Source organism: Acipenser ruthenus, chromosome 6 (assembly GCF_902713425.1).
Source record: "Acipenser ruthenus chromosome 6, fAciRut3.2 maternal haplotype, whole genome shotgun sequence".
Taxonomy (NCBI): domain Eukaryota; kingdom Metazoa; phylum Chordata; class Actinopteri; order Acipenseriformes; family Acipenseridae; genus Acipenser; species Acipenser ruthenus.
The window spans coordinates 12,647,015-12,660,513 of record NC_081194.1 but is presented as its reverse complement, the minus strand read 5'-3'; the positions used below and the strand labels follow the sequence as shown (position 1 = coordinate 12,660,513).

The following is a 13,499-nucleotide window of genomic DNA, read 5'->3' as shown; positions in this document are numbered from 1 at the left end:
AGTTCTAGTACGTCAGGTGCATGTTCACAAATACAATGTGTAACCCATACTGATCTTTGGCATCAGTCGACTCGTCAGTGACCACTGTCAAGCAACCAGACTGTTTTACCGATTCCATAATCTCCGGCTTGTGATACTCGGCAACTTTAGGTAAGTATTCATGTCTCAGCTGGGCTGATGAAGGAATCACTCCACCATTTGCTACACTCAGTCTGAAGAATTGATGTAACTTTTGGTGGTCCAATTTTTCAAGAGGGATATTTGCGGAAACAAACATCTCTGTCAGGTGAAAATTGAATGTGTTTCATGCTTCACGGTTTTCAGTGGACTTTTGGAACATGGAAGTCGCCGTTTTTTGTTTCTAAGCAAGTAAAGCAGTCGCAGTCCGGTGAATACTTGAATCTAAATGCCTGTCAACAGTCGATTCTCGGTAGTGATCTACAGTAACGTTGCAGGACGTACAGAAGAGCTTACCTCCATCGCTGTGTAAAACTCCTGCTGGATACTGCTTTATGTGATCTGCTGCAGACTCATTTTTAGCCTTTAGAGACATCCGTTTTCTTGTTTACAGTGTGTAGTATTTTAAATTTCCTGCCTAGCTTGCATATAGTCACATGACATAATTACTGCACAGCACTACGTGCATGGCGAATAGTACACGCAGGCACACAGCAGAGCTGTACAGTTTCGTTAATGTGATTTTTTTTGTATGAAATACAAATAATAATTATGAAATAATTTATTTTTATTTCTTAAGAATATTGTAAAAATCATGGTATTGGGCTAATTTCATGATTTACACAAGGCATTACTCATTGTATATATATGTAACAAATTACCCGTCACATGCAATTTCGGACAATGTCAACATTTTTCTGATACAATGCCCATCTTTTCAATGTTACAATGTACTTCTTTATCTGTTACAGCCCGCATTTTTTTTTTTAAATCTCATGCCAAATCAGTATGTCTTGATTGTGCAGTTACACAGCGCTTACTCCAATTTCACATGACGAAAATGCAGCAAAAACAAACCAAACGATACAAGCTATAGTAATGTAAAAGTTAATCATTAAACAGTTTTAGATACTTTGATGCAATTTTTTTTAATCTATGATCTTTAGTTGCTTTTGTGCATTTTCATTTGCAAGTGAACTATGACATTAGGGCCGTATCGAGCATTATATTCTGCAATTTTGAATACTAACTTTGGATACTGTTTTAATTCTGGAAACTGGTGTTTTTTTTTTTTTTTTAATCTTTTGCTTAATTGCATAGCCTTTTACGTTTTGATTTCATTTTGCTGTTGGGTCGTTAATGAGGAGTTTTACATACTGCTACAGTACATACCGGATTCAAAGGTATTGCAACGCTGAGCTGCGGGGTTTTCGGGATATAATTAGACAGACAGGATATAATTTTTTTTTTAGCTTTTAGTAAACAATGGCTCTCATTCCTCTCCTCTCATTTGCACACTCAACCTCTTCTCTCAACTCTCTCTCAATTCTCCCGCCGTCAGGTCCTGCTTCTCTGTTTTAGACTGTCATCTCCACACACACCGCCAAGTCCCTCCCCCTTCCTCACTCATAGGTCCAACACTCCCTATCTCTGACTGCTCGTGTCAGACCTGCTCCAACCCTCCTCAGTGACGCACTCACATACAGGCAGTCTCAGCTCTCAGTCACACAAGCACCAAAACAAGAATAATACAGTTTACAAACACACATTATTTACAGAGTACTCCCTTCTCCAGTCCATAATCAGGTCCAATCCCACACTATCTTACAAATCAGCTGGCCCCCGCTACAGTATGCCTACTTATTTTAAAACACAGTCATTCCAGCTATGTATTTGTGACATTGTTTTCCCTGAAAAAACGGACAAGGGTTGGGCCAAAATGAAATAATCAGATATGCGTCACACTCGTTTAACCGTCACTGAAGTGTGTGTGTGTGTGTGTGTGTGTGTATATATATATATATATATATATATATATATATATATATATATATATATATATATATATATAATTTTTAACATCAGCAGAAAGTCACTAAATTCTACCTTTAATCCATTAATAGTATAGTTCTGAAGTAAAACTATAAGAAACTAAACCTAGACAAAGATGGCGAATGCTTTAGTTAAACGTTGCCTTACTTGACTCAGCTTCTTGCATTTCAATTAGAGCGTCATTCCAGAAGTTTTTACTCTACCTTGTCTCTGCCTTGCTGAGCAGTGCATCCCACCTACGACTAAGACTGCCAAGTTCTTTCAGCATCTTTTCCTTATCTGCCGGCTCTGCAGCCCCAGACAGTTTTTCTCCCTCTCGTTTGATTATATCCACTGTTGGTTTACGGTCATCCAATAGCCTTTGCAGAAGCTGTTCCGAAGAAAAATACAAAAAAAAAAATGAATCAAACTGTGCTGGATTGGCAGTGGGATGGCAAATTAAATGATATCCACATCATGGCTGTTTTGGGGACCTCTCTAAAATCAGTTCTAATGTCCTTAAATATGTTGTAGACTCAAAACCAACATTATAAGTGTGACTGTGTCTCACTAATTGACGCTTTTATCTACAGCAAAGCTAAATCCTTATATGGTGGTTCTCAAAGTATTGTTAAGACTCACTATTGTAGAGGTTAGCACTACAGAAAACAAAAATTGGACCATTTTAAAGCTTTTTACTCTAGGTGTTTTGTACTAAACCTGTTTGTTGACATGTTATAGTATTGCAGATTAACAATTTGGGTATGTGGAAATGTGTACATACAGTAATATATCTATACATAAAAAAATATGTAAATATACCAAAAATATGTAAGTGTACCATGTAGTTGCCATCATTATATTTAAAATACAAGTTCAGGAGTTGAAACTTACTTTTTGCTCCTGAATCTGAGCCTTCACTACTTTGAACTCAGCAGAAGGTGGCTTTTGATTGGCAATAAGATCTTCAGTATCATTCAGCCAGCTGAGCAGGGATTCAAGGGCGTCTTGAAATCTCCCACAATGCAGTAGTGCTTCATGCAACTGGGCGTCCCTTTCTGCAACCTGTGGTCAGATTTAAACAAAAGCCTGTATAAGTACAATATTTTAAGTTGGAACTGTAACACTGATGTCCATGTTAATATACACACCTGTTATTCTGTGGACCCTAAAGTTTACTGGTGTGAATGACTTGATACTGCACATACTGTACCCATGGCTCAGAATACAGTAATAAAAAAAAAACACTGCATTGCTAAAGAAAAAAAAAAAAAACTAGTTTTTTATTACTAAATACGTCCTGTTTTCTCTGTTTTTGAGTCCTAGTACCTGTTCTAATGATAATGACACAGTGCAGTTCTGACTATTTTTGGATCTATCTTTCTCAGCGGGTAAACATTCTTTTGACATTGAAAGGGTGTGTATTTTTAGAATAATGCATGCACATTTCAACAAAGTCTTTGTTCTGCAAATTAAGCTTCAGCTTTTCTGGACCACAATGCCAGTGCTGACTTGACCTACAAGGAGAAAGAGTGACACAAATGGAAAAAAAAAGAAAAACCTTTTTGTTGAGTGTATTCCATCTTGTGGTAACATCCTCAAGATCACCTTCGAGACTCTGGGTGTTGGCGTTTTTAGCAGCGCTCTGTATAAGGCCCTGTCCCAGCCAGTTAACATCTTGTAGCTTAGCTTTCAAGGGCTCGATCTCTTCTTTTTGGAATACCTGGGGTTAGTCAAAGCAAAATAACAGATCATATACCTCAACACAAATACAGAAAATAAATGTATTTTTACACAACAGATCAGCTACTTAGGGAAGGTGTTTAGGATAAGACGTGTTATTCTGGTTCTTTACTTCAAAAATACAGGCCAGTTCAAAGTCTGCGCCAATATTTACTTTAACATATCCCCAATTTATTATCGTTCCTACATTTGTAATATCTGAAATGCTAAACGCTGTACGGCTTACAGAAATACAAAGTGCTTCAGAAAGACAAAAAGGAAACAGCCTTCTCTCGTTTGTGTCACAAAGAAGACAAGCTTATAAAGTTATCTAGAAGTTCTAAAAACTCTTTGAAGTTATATTGGTTTGTACAATTCTCAAGGTATTCATTTATCTCACAGAAAGGGCATACATCCAGACCAGTTGTTATTTTCCAACAAAAAGTGACAGGCAAGGTTTGTCTGTATTTAAGATGACAAAAAAAAAAAAACTCATTAGCCGTGTAAAAAAAATCAATAGAAAATAAACAGATGATTGTTTTCTATGGTTATATATTTTCTGTCTTTAATGAACATTCACATTGTATAACTTCCAGGGTAAAAATTCAAGGAAACTAATTTAATCTTGAATAAAAGATAAACATTCAAACCATTACCTAATTACAAAACAAAACTTTAAACTCCCACTATTTTAGTGCCACTGGCTGCTTACCAAAATTCTTCAAAACTGCTGAGGCCAAGATGTTAGGTACAGCATTTTAAACTTATGATAAACCCAAATATTCACTAATTGCTTGTGGCAATTACAAGCTATTTAAAAGCTGTTAATGTCCTTTCATCTAAGAATCTCAGAAACCACTTTACTCCATGATGTAATATGAATCTTTATGACTAAGCTCATGAGGAATGATTACTAAGATAAAAAAAGCCATGAAAAAGGCTCTGTACTGATAGAAAACTAGAAAAAAAAAAGCTGACTGAAGAATGTGGTCTGCAAAGGCGTTCAAAAAGACAAGGTACAGATAGCTAGCAGAAAACTAATCTTTTTACACACAGCTGTAAAGGATCAATGTGTCACAGAAAGTACAACAAACCAATCAAAATTGATTCTGCCTCTTGTAATCTGATATGGAAGGACTCCTATTAGACAGGTTACCAAGGATACCATGTACTTATCATTGAAACTATTTACTCTGTTGACCCTTGAGCAACACCCCTGGCCTGGTGTTCCTAGGCCAGCATCTATACACTGTTTATTGAATACCTTATAAGAGAAGAGACCGCTTTTGTCTATTTCAGGACATGTGGCTGTTGTCTCTACCCTGCTGTCACTCCCCTCATCCATCACTGGACCATTCATTGGATAGTCCCCAGTATGCATGAAGTCTTCATTTTCCATACAGAAGGGCAGGCCTTTAACATCAGCTGCTGTAGCACTGTTCTCTAATTTACAGTGTACCCCATTGTCAAGAAACTGGTTCTCCTCTGTCTCTAGTTGCATTTCCACCACAGTTGGCCAATAACTTTCTATTTCTGGAGAGAGATGTTCTTCTAAAAGTTCTGCTGTTGGTAGTTCATTGTAATTAGTGTACATTTGTGGTTGTTCATCATAGTAGTTTATGCCATTTTGCAATTCAGCTGGTATCCTACAAAAAGATTCCAGGCCATCATCATTATCACCCTCTAGTTCAATGCTGATAGGATCTGTCACACATGTATGGAACTCCTCTGGTATTTCAGTCTCTGTCATCTCACTGTAATATAAACCTGTTGGGACAAACTCATGCGCTGGAGTGAAAAGGTGGTCCTCATTATCTGACATGGCAGTATAACCGCTTTTGTTTTCCTGAATGCCTTCCATTGATGATAGGCTTCTCCCCACAGCATCTCCCCTCTCTCGAGTGTCGTGTCTTAGCTCTCTTTCCACTGTTGGACTACACAAACCAGAATCTTCTTCTGAGGTGAGGGAATCTGAAGTCCTTTTGTGTTTGCACCGTTTTGATGAATCTGATATGCCTGTGCCGTCCACAAACAAACCCTCGCTTCTGTTGGCATACTCGACAAAGTTGGCGGGAACGAACATTTTCCATGACCGTCTGTTTTCTTTCTTTTCCGTGTGTGACTTTGTTTTGGGTAACACTGTCCCTGATGCCCTGATTATATCGCTGTTTAGCTTTAGTGCATCAAAAATCATTTTCTCGTCCAGCTTGTTGGTTTCACGGCTTCTCAGCTCACAACCGCTGGAAGATGCCAAAACCCCATTGCTGCATAAAGTGCTGCTATCCAAAGTCCTGTGACTGTATGGGAGGGTGCGATCTGTAAAGTGCCGAGAGGTGAGGCTGCCCTTTGAACCTGAGTCAATCTGTTCATTCAGTCTCACAGTATCATATATTGATCTTTGGGGCACGTAGCAGTCTTCAATATTCAAATCCTCTTCCTCCCCTTTACCTACACAGGTTGGGTTTTGACGTAAACAATCTGGTCTACTTAATGGTTTTCCCATCTTGTAGTGAATTGACTACTTCACAAGCCAGTACAAAAAGAAGGCAACAAAAGGTAACACAAAGTCCGAAAAGTCTTGAAAAACATAACACGTGACACACGGTGTAAAAATATATATATCTCTATGAGGTGGAGGAGGTTATATTCAGGGCAACCATTACATTTTGTCATGTGTGCAAATATGTTTTCTAAACTGCTTAAAGTTATACACAAAAGGTGAATGCCTCATATTAGATACATATTACACATTTGCCAGAATACACCAGTAACTACTGCTTTAGTTCAGAAATGTAATTAATGTAATTAATCCATACAGTGTTTCTTTGAACACGGATCAATATCTAGAATTTAAAAACGAAATGATAGCAAAACCATTGTATCCTGATAAGTATAGAATACCTTCTACAAATCAAAGCATAGTAATCCTCAATTGATTTGAGCACAATAGGCTTATGACTTACTCTCAAAACCAGTGGGCAAAATGTCCTTCTAATTATAAAAAGCTTGTGCTTCCTTCCTTGGCAGAATTGTAAGATGTCATTGCTCTAAATCCCAGGTCACTGAATTCCTTTTGTTCACTTTGCCTTTTATTTTGTTGTAGCTCCACACTTTCAAAGAAACAGCCGTGCTCACCAGCTCCAATCCACTAAAACCACTTCCTTAAGCTTGTAACTTCTGAGAGTTTCCTCTCTGTTTTTACTCCAAACAAAATATAATTTGTATGGTCAATTTCTCAGAGATCTTCCTCCTTCTTCCATGTTAGACTTCTTCAGAATATTAATTTATAAGATGCAAACTGCTTTCCGTTCCTTAAAACAGTTTGAAAACACTACTAAGAAGGGTAAATGCTATCTTCAGTTCACAGTGCAAGGACAGCCCACAAAAAAGCACTAGTTTCTAAAACAACGGAGAATCCATATCCAGCCACTGCTGCTGATGAAAAAGCTCAATTGCTCTCTGTTGTTTTCCCTGAGCTGACATACACTCTCCGACAGTGCGCTTCAAGGAACGCCCCTATTCATTATTCAGACAACATCTGCCACAGCTCCATTTGTATGAGGGGTGCTCCATCACATGTTGATTGGTAGATGCTTGACCCCTTTAACTCATTCTGTCTCCTGACCCACATGACTTAACTTCTTAGTCATCTTTTCACTCCCCACCATTTGTCTGGTCACAGAGGAGGACTGAGCTAATGCAGTGGGAGAATGCAAGTGGCTTAAACACAGAGAAATGCAGCACCGATCTGGTGACATCATGCAAGACAGAAGCAGTTTCTCTCTCTTTTTTTTTTTACAGACCGGTTTGCTGAGGAGTTTACTGATATCCTGTTAATTAAGTGGTAATGTTGAAAGCAGCCACGTGTTGTTCTCTCAGGCAATCTAACACCAAAAGCACTGCCAAGTCAAAGAAATGCCTTACAGAACTACAGGCAAATTAGTGGTATTTATTTTGTTTTTCCCCTGAACAGCAGCAGGATAACCAAATTAACCTTGAAGCTGCTTGTTGCCTGCCTCTATGAACACTGCTGCTGTAAGCTTTTATTGTGGAATCAAGGAAAGAAAGGCAGGCCTATAAAGTGATCTCTTAGCTTTACTTTAGGGATATTTAGCAGTTCATGATCAGTTAGCTCTTAGTCATAACCTATACTGTATATTATAATTCAGTCACCCTTTCTATTGATATTAGTACTTATTTTTAATTGCTTTCAGCACATTAGTTAAAAAAAAACATTCAGCTTCCCCTTTTCGCCTTACAAACTGCTATAACAAAAGATAAACCCTTCTTTAGGATCGTCAGCTGTTTTCTGCTCTGTAACAGGGAACATCATCAAATTGTTATTATCAAACAGTTGACTGTCTTCCCAAAATATAATTGTACCCAGTATGGTACACTGTAGTCAAATTCACAGGGAATATTTCAAGTCTTATGGAAATTTGTAAAATGATCCCGGTGTAATTTAACTCCATCATGACAAAACAATCCACGTTGGACTCGTTGTCTGCATTCTAGGACAGATTTTTTTGTAAATGAGGCAAGGGCAGTGGTGGACATGAGCAAGCCTTTCCTTTGTGGTTGATACAATAGCACATTTTCCCAACCTATATGGTATAAACCAACCATGAATCAGGTATCAGCAATTTACAGTAGACTGATGTAATGTCTAAATTAAATCGTAAAATACCCCTCCCCCCCAGGGTCCCTGTCCTCAATCTTACCACTGATCTCCGTAGGATACATTCCAAGATGGATGAATTACCAGTTTAGATCATTTTAAAAACATGTTTAAACCCAAAATGTAAACAGTTGAATGCATCAAGATCACAAATTTGATTTAAAAAAAATGCATATTAAACTTGCTCAGTTTCAAGTAGGTACATGTTGGTTTCAGTGAGGAACAAAACAGACTGCTTATACCAAAGTACAACCACATCATACCAGCATTAACTACAGCATATTCCAGCAGCTGACGGGTTAAAATACCTGTATCTCTAAAATTATTAAACAAGTTTCCACTATAGAAAAAAAAAAACAGCACTGTCGTGATCTTCAAAGCCAGGCAACCTATTATACAGTTGTCTTTAGGCAAATTTATCTGTGGGAACCAGGACCAGCATAATAAAGTAAATCAATACATTGCTGATTTCCCATCAAGGTTAAGCTATTATCAAACCCCCTCAGGCACAGACATCACAATAAGAGTGAACAGGACCAATGCTGTTCAGATGCAGTTGGCATTGTTCAGAGCTAAAAAGATGATGAACCATAAATCGACTGAACCTGAAAGCAGTGCCTCTGATTTCAATTTTAATATGCACACTTATTTATGGGACCTTTGTCTGACAAAACTGGATGGTAAAAAAAAAAAAAAAAAAAATCAGTTTTGGGGATTGTTCCTTTCCATTGTAATTTACATAAATGATAAAACTAACATAATATTACAAAATCCCTTACAGTACTGTACACATTCTAAGTTAAATGCAATGGAAATTGTCTTTTGAAATCGACAATTATTATAATTGTTTTAAATAGATATAGAAAAATAAGGGCGGATAAGGGCGTCTGCTAAGAAATAAATAAATAAATAATAATAATAAAAAGGTTATTGAAATGATGTTAAAAGTAAGACATTTATGAAAAGCAAATAGTTTGATAACAGTTGTTGGATTACTAATACACACATTATTATATTAATGATGATCACCTTTAATGAAAAGAAAAACATGTTGCATGTGTGTGGTTCTGTATGTTGATCTGGTAAATAAAGTACACAAGGCATGCTTTACTAGATGAATAGTGAATAGAGATAGCTCATTCTACTGTCGCCAGGACTCCTTAACAGGCAATAACACTGTGACCCCCAGCTGTGTTCCTACATATCACATTTAACAATAGCCTAGGGTGTGGGGCTGTTTTGTTGTTGCCAGATGTCCAGAGACTAAATTAAGTGGACCCTATTGCACTGCACCACACTTACTACACAAAAAACAGTTAACTAACAAAAACGAATTAAACATGAATGTTACATTCTTTTTCTTTTTCAGGGGAATGGATAAGAAATACCTTTTTTAAATAAATATTGTATTCTTTGGTGTAGGAGCAGTTATTTGTTGTTGTGTTCTTGTTTATTAAGTACTGAATTAGTTTAAAAGGTGTATTTAAAAAATAAATACTGCCGATTTTCTTTTAAAAATATCTCTCTTTATTGAAAACATAGCCCCATGACACATTTATGTGCTAAATATAATCTTTGAACTTCTTTTTTATGCTTTAAAGTTAAAATTCCCAACATTTTTTTTTCTGAATGGTCCTTCGGGATGATATTTTCATTGATGTGTTTTGGATATGACATTTGATTTTTTTCTTCTTCTTTAGAGTAAGAAGTTCTATGTCAAACACCAGATGCAGTTTCTTTGTGTTCATTAGTTAAGGATCATGTTGCATTACCTACTTTAACAAATTGTAGGTAATAGGCTACAATCACACCTTCATTTCACATGCAGTGAGTCAGGTATCTGTTCAATATTATCTTAAAACTAGTGGCTGGTTTCACAGACCCTGCTTAGCACTAATCCTGCACTATCTAATGTTACCTTAGGTATGACTAGTGCCAATCAGGGTATGTGAAACCAGCCATAGAAATGTTATAATTAGTTATCTGCTTGTTAAAGCTGTTGAAATTATTTGTACAGTACTTTTTCCTTATGTACTATGACCATGGTCAACATAACCACCCCCGGTCCTGTTATCGCTGTGCTGTAGTTGTTTATTAGCTTTTTCTGCTTCTGCTTCCTGGTACAGTATCACTTTCTGTGGTGTCACCTCCCTGCCTCACTCAGGTAGTGCTGGACCTATTTATAATACTTCAGTTGTAAACTGTATAATTTGTGAGTGAAATACCTTTAACTCAGTGATTTAAAAAAAAAAAAAGTAGTTATTTTAAATGGTAATACATGTTTTAGAAAAGAGACGTATTCCTACCTTGAAGACTTCCAGCTGTTGATTAATAATCTCAGTCTCCATTCCAACTGGCCCTTGAGATTCCTCATGCTCTTTAGCCAGCTGAAGTTTTTCAGAGAGTTCCTTAATCTTTTTGTATAATTCATCGACACGGGTGAGAGTGGTTTCAACTAGTTCTTCTCTCCCTTTAGCTCTGTCCATCAATTTACTACACTGCTTGTTTAAAGCTTCCAGGTCCCGTTTCAAGCCCAGCAGATCTGGAGACCCCTCTGTCTCCAGCATCTTCTTGCAGTTTTTGTTGGCATTCACTGTGTTGACCATCAGCTCCTGGAGTTTGTTCACAAAACTCTTGATGTCATCCTTCTGTGACTGCAAAGTGCCCAGGTCACGGGCCACTGGTTGCATGCTGTCTAGCTCGTCATCAAAATCTGCAAACTGGGAGAACATTTCCCTGATGCTGTTTTGGAACTGCCCGATTCCCTGGAGCTTGGTTTCCAGAAATGAGCACTTCTCTTCCACCTCCTGGTTCACAGCGTTGTACTCCTGGTTAAGTGAGTCTGTCTGTAATAGAAGGTCAGATACACCTGCTGCATCTGGGGCATCAATCACCAGTCTCTGCGCAAGGTTTTTCAGATAATCTACCTGGGTCTTTAGGGTCTCAAGTGTTTTCTGCTGTGCCTTCATGTTGGTTAGATGTTTGTTGCTGTAAGCCTGAGCTCCCAGGGACTCATGGGCCTCAAGTTGCTTCCTGGCACCATCCAGCTGCTCTTTAGCTTCTTTATGGGACTCATTAAACTCCTTGAGGTGCTGTGCAATCTCTTCCAAGGAATCCTTCTTGTTCTGAAGTTGCTCCATAATATCGTCAACCTTCTGGTTGAAGGAAGCCTTCTCAACTCTGATGATATCTTCGTCGGCTTGCGTGACTTCAAACAGGCTGTCGGCAGCATTATTTAACAACTCCACCATTCCACGGTGTTTGTCTAGGTCCTTCTGTAACGTTTTGACCTCGGAGATGGAGCTCTCAACTTCTGCTGGGTCAATGCAAATCTTTACTTTGGCTACCTTATTTTCACATTCTTCAATCCATGGGCTCAGTTTTTCTGCATGTTCTTTGTACTTCTGAGCTCTTTGAAGGCATCCTTGCAACTTGTCCTGCCGCTCTGTGGACTGTTTTTTTAGTTCATCCCAATTGCTTTTAAGCGCGGCGAGTTGGCTCTGTAAAGTCGACTTCTCAGCCCCGTGTGTGTTTTGTAAGAGAGCCTCTCCCTCCTTAATTATTGTTTCATACACTGCATTTTGCTCATCCAAAGACTTCTGGAATTCAGCATGTTCCTTGATATTCTGTTGCAGAGTTTCAAGTTTAGCAGATATTAGGGGTGGCCTTGAGTGCTCCTGCCTTTTTCCATCCAACCAACCATGGAAATCTTTAGACGTCTGATGGAACTGCTGTGAGCTGGCGAACGCAGAATTAAGCTGCTGTATCCGGTTTCCTAAACAAACAAATTTAATTTAAAGGCTAAATATATTCAAGATTGTTTAAGGATATGACACAAGCACATATTGCTAAAATTATAAATAAGTACCTTCATTTCCTATATCTGATTCACCTACCAAATTTGTCGTTATCTAATTTCAAATGGGTAATTTTAGAAAAAACATTTCAGTGAATAGCACAGATATGCAATTTGTAGTGTGTAATATATTTATATTTACGGAGCCAGATGTTTAATTGTAGGGTAATCATCCATTCAGGTTACTACTTTAATAAAGAAGCTACTATGGTGTGTTAAGCATCTTGTAACACAAAAGTCATTCTGTACCTGGGAATAATATCTATTTCATTAAAGAGTAAAACTGGCTGCCATTTTTTTGGGTTTTTAGACATAAATCTTATATATCCATGTTTATTTAAAAACAACAGAACTGTTTATTTTTAATCAAGGTTAAAAAAAATCATCAACAATCTATAATACAATTAAACTGTATATTTTACAACAATGCAAAGACAAGAATTATTTAACAGTATGCAAAGACAAGAATTTAATTCTGTTTGGCCCTGCCTTGATGCTTAAACAATCTCAGCTGGGAATGAAGAAAATGATTATCCAAACCTTGTGACTCTGCCAAATAAGAGAAACCAACCTGTTCTTTCTTCAAGGTCTTTAAATGGCTTTTTGACACTTTCCAGCTGTCTGCTAAGATCTGCTTTCAGGTATTCTTCACAAACTAAAGCTGACAGCTCTTTGCACAGAACTTCAGCCTCCTCAACGCTCTTCTTTTCTTCCCCAAGCTTGGTGCAGATTTCGTTTGCCATTTCTAGCTGTTGTTTAACAGCATCAGGCTGGGTGCTCAGAGAAGACTGGCTGTTTAGTTTACTGTTCAAGACATCCACATTTTCTGAAACCTTTTTGAGCAGGTTCTGAAATTCGTTTGTTTTGACGATGGCCTGGTCGATTCGCTCTGACCTGCCACTCAGCTGTCCTGTCAGGTTTTCCCATTTCTCCTTGACAGCAGCCAGTTGATCCCTCAAGAGCTTGCACGATGGAGGAAGATCTCCTGGTCTTTCCAAGATGCCCTGTGCTGATTCGTTCAGTTGATTGTATTGCGACTTGCGTGTGTCAAATTCATTTTGCAGAATCTTTAAAGGAAATACAGGAGACACCATTAAAAACAAACAAAAAAAAGTGGTATATTGAACAAGAAATAAAAAAAAAAAAATACAGTAAACTCCCTCCTTATGATTAGCACGATATGAAGATCAGACATTCGTGGGGTTTTTTTTGTTTTGTTTTGTTAGTGTACAATTATTTTCTCCCCCAATTTAG

At 37.7% G+C, this 13,499-nt stretch overlaps 1 protein-coding gene across 26 annotated transcripts in view; it reads right to left on the bottom strand.

Moving 5' to 3' along the window:
• LOC117410837 (dystonin) overlaps positions 1-13,499 on the bottom strand; it is a 187,527-nt gene that overhangs the window by 39,296 nt on the left and 134,732 nt on the right. For all 26 annotated transcript variants that reach the window (XM_034017703.3, XM_034017698.3, XM_034017701.3 and 23 more), the window contains 5 exons: positions 12,817-13,312; positions 10,696-12,164; positions 3,551-3,712; positions 2,884-3,054; positions 2,214-2,380 (listed from right to left, as the gene is read on the bottom strand). In XM_034017703.3, the coding sequence (XP_033873594.3) occupies positions 2,214-2,380; positions 2,884-3,054; positions 3,551-3,712; positions 10,696-12,164; positions 12,817-13,312 (2,465 nt within the window). The remainder of the gene's footprint in view (positions 1-2,213; positions 2,381-2,883; positions 3,055-3,550; positions 3,713-10,695; positions 12,165-12,816; positions 13,313-13,499) is intronic.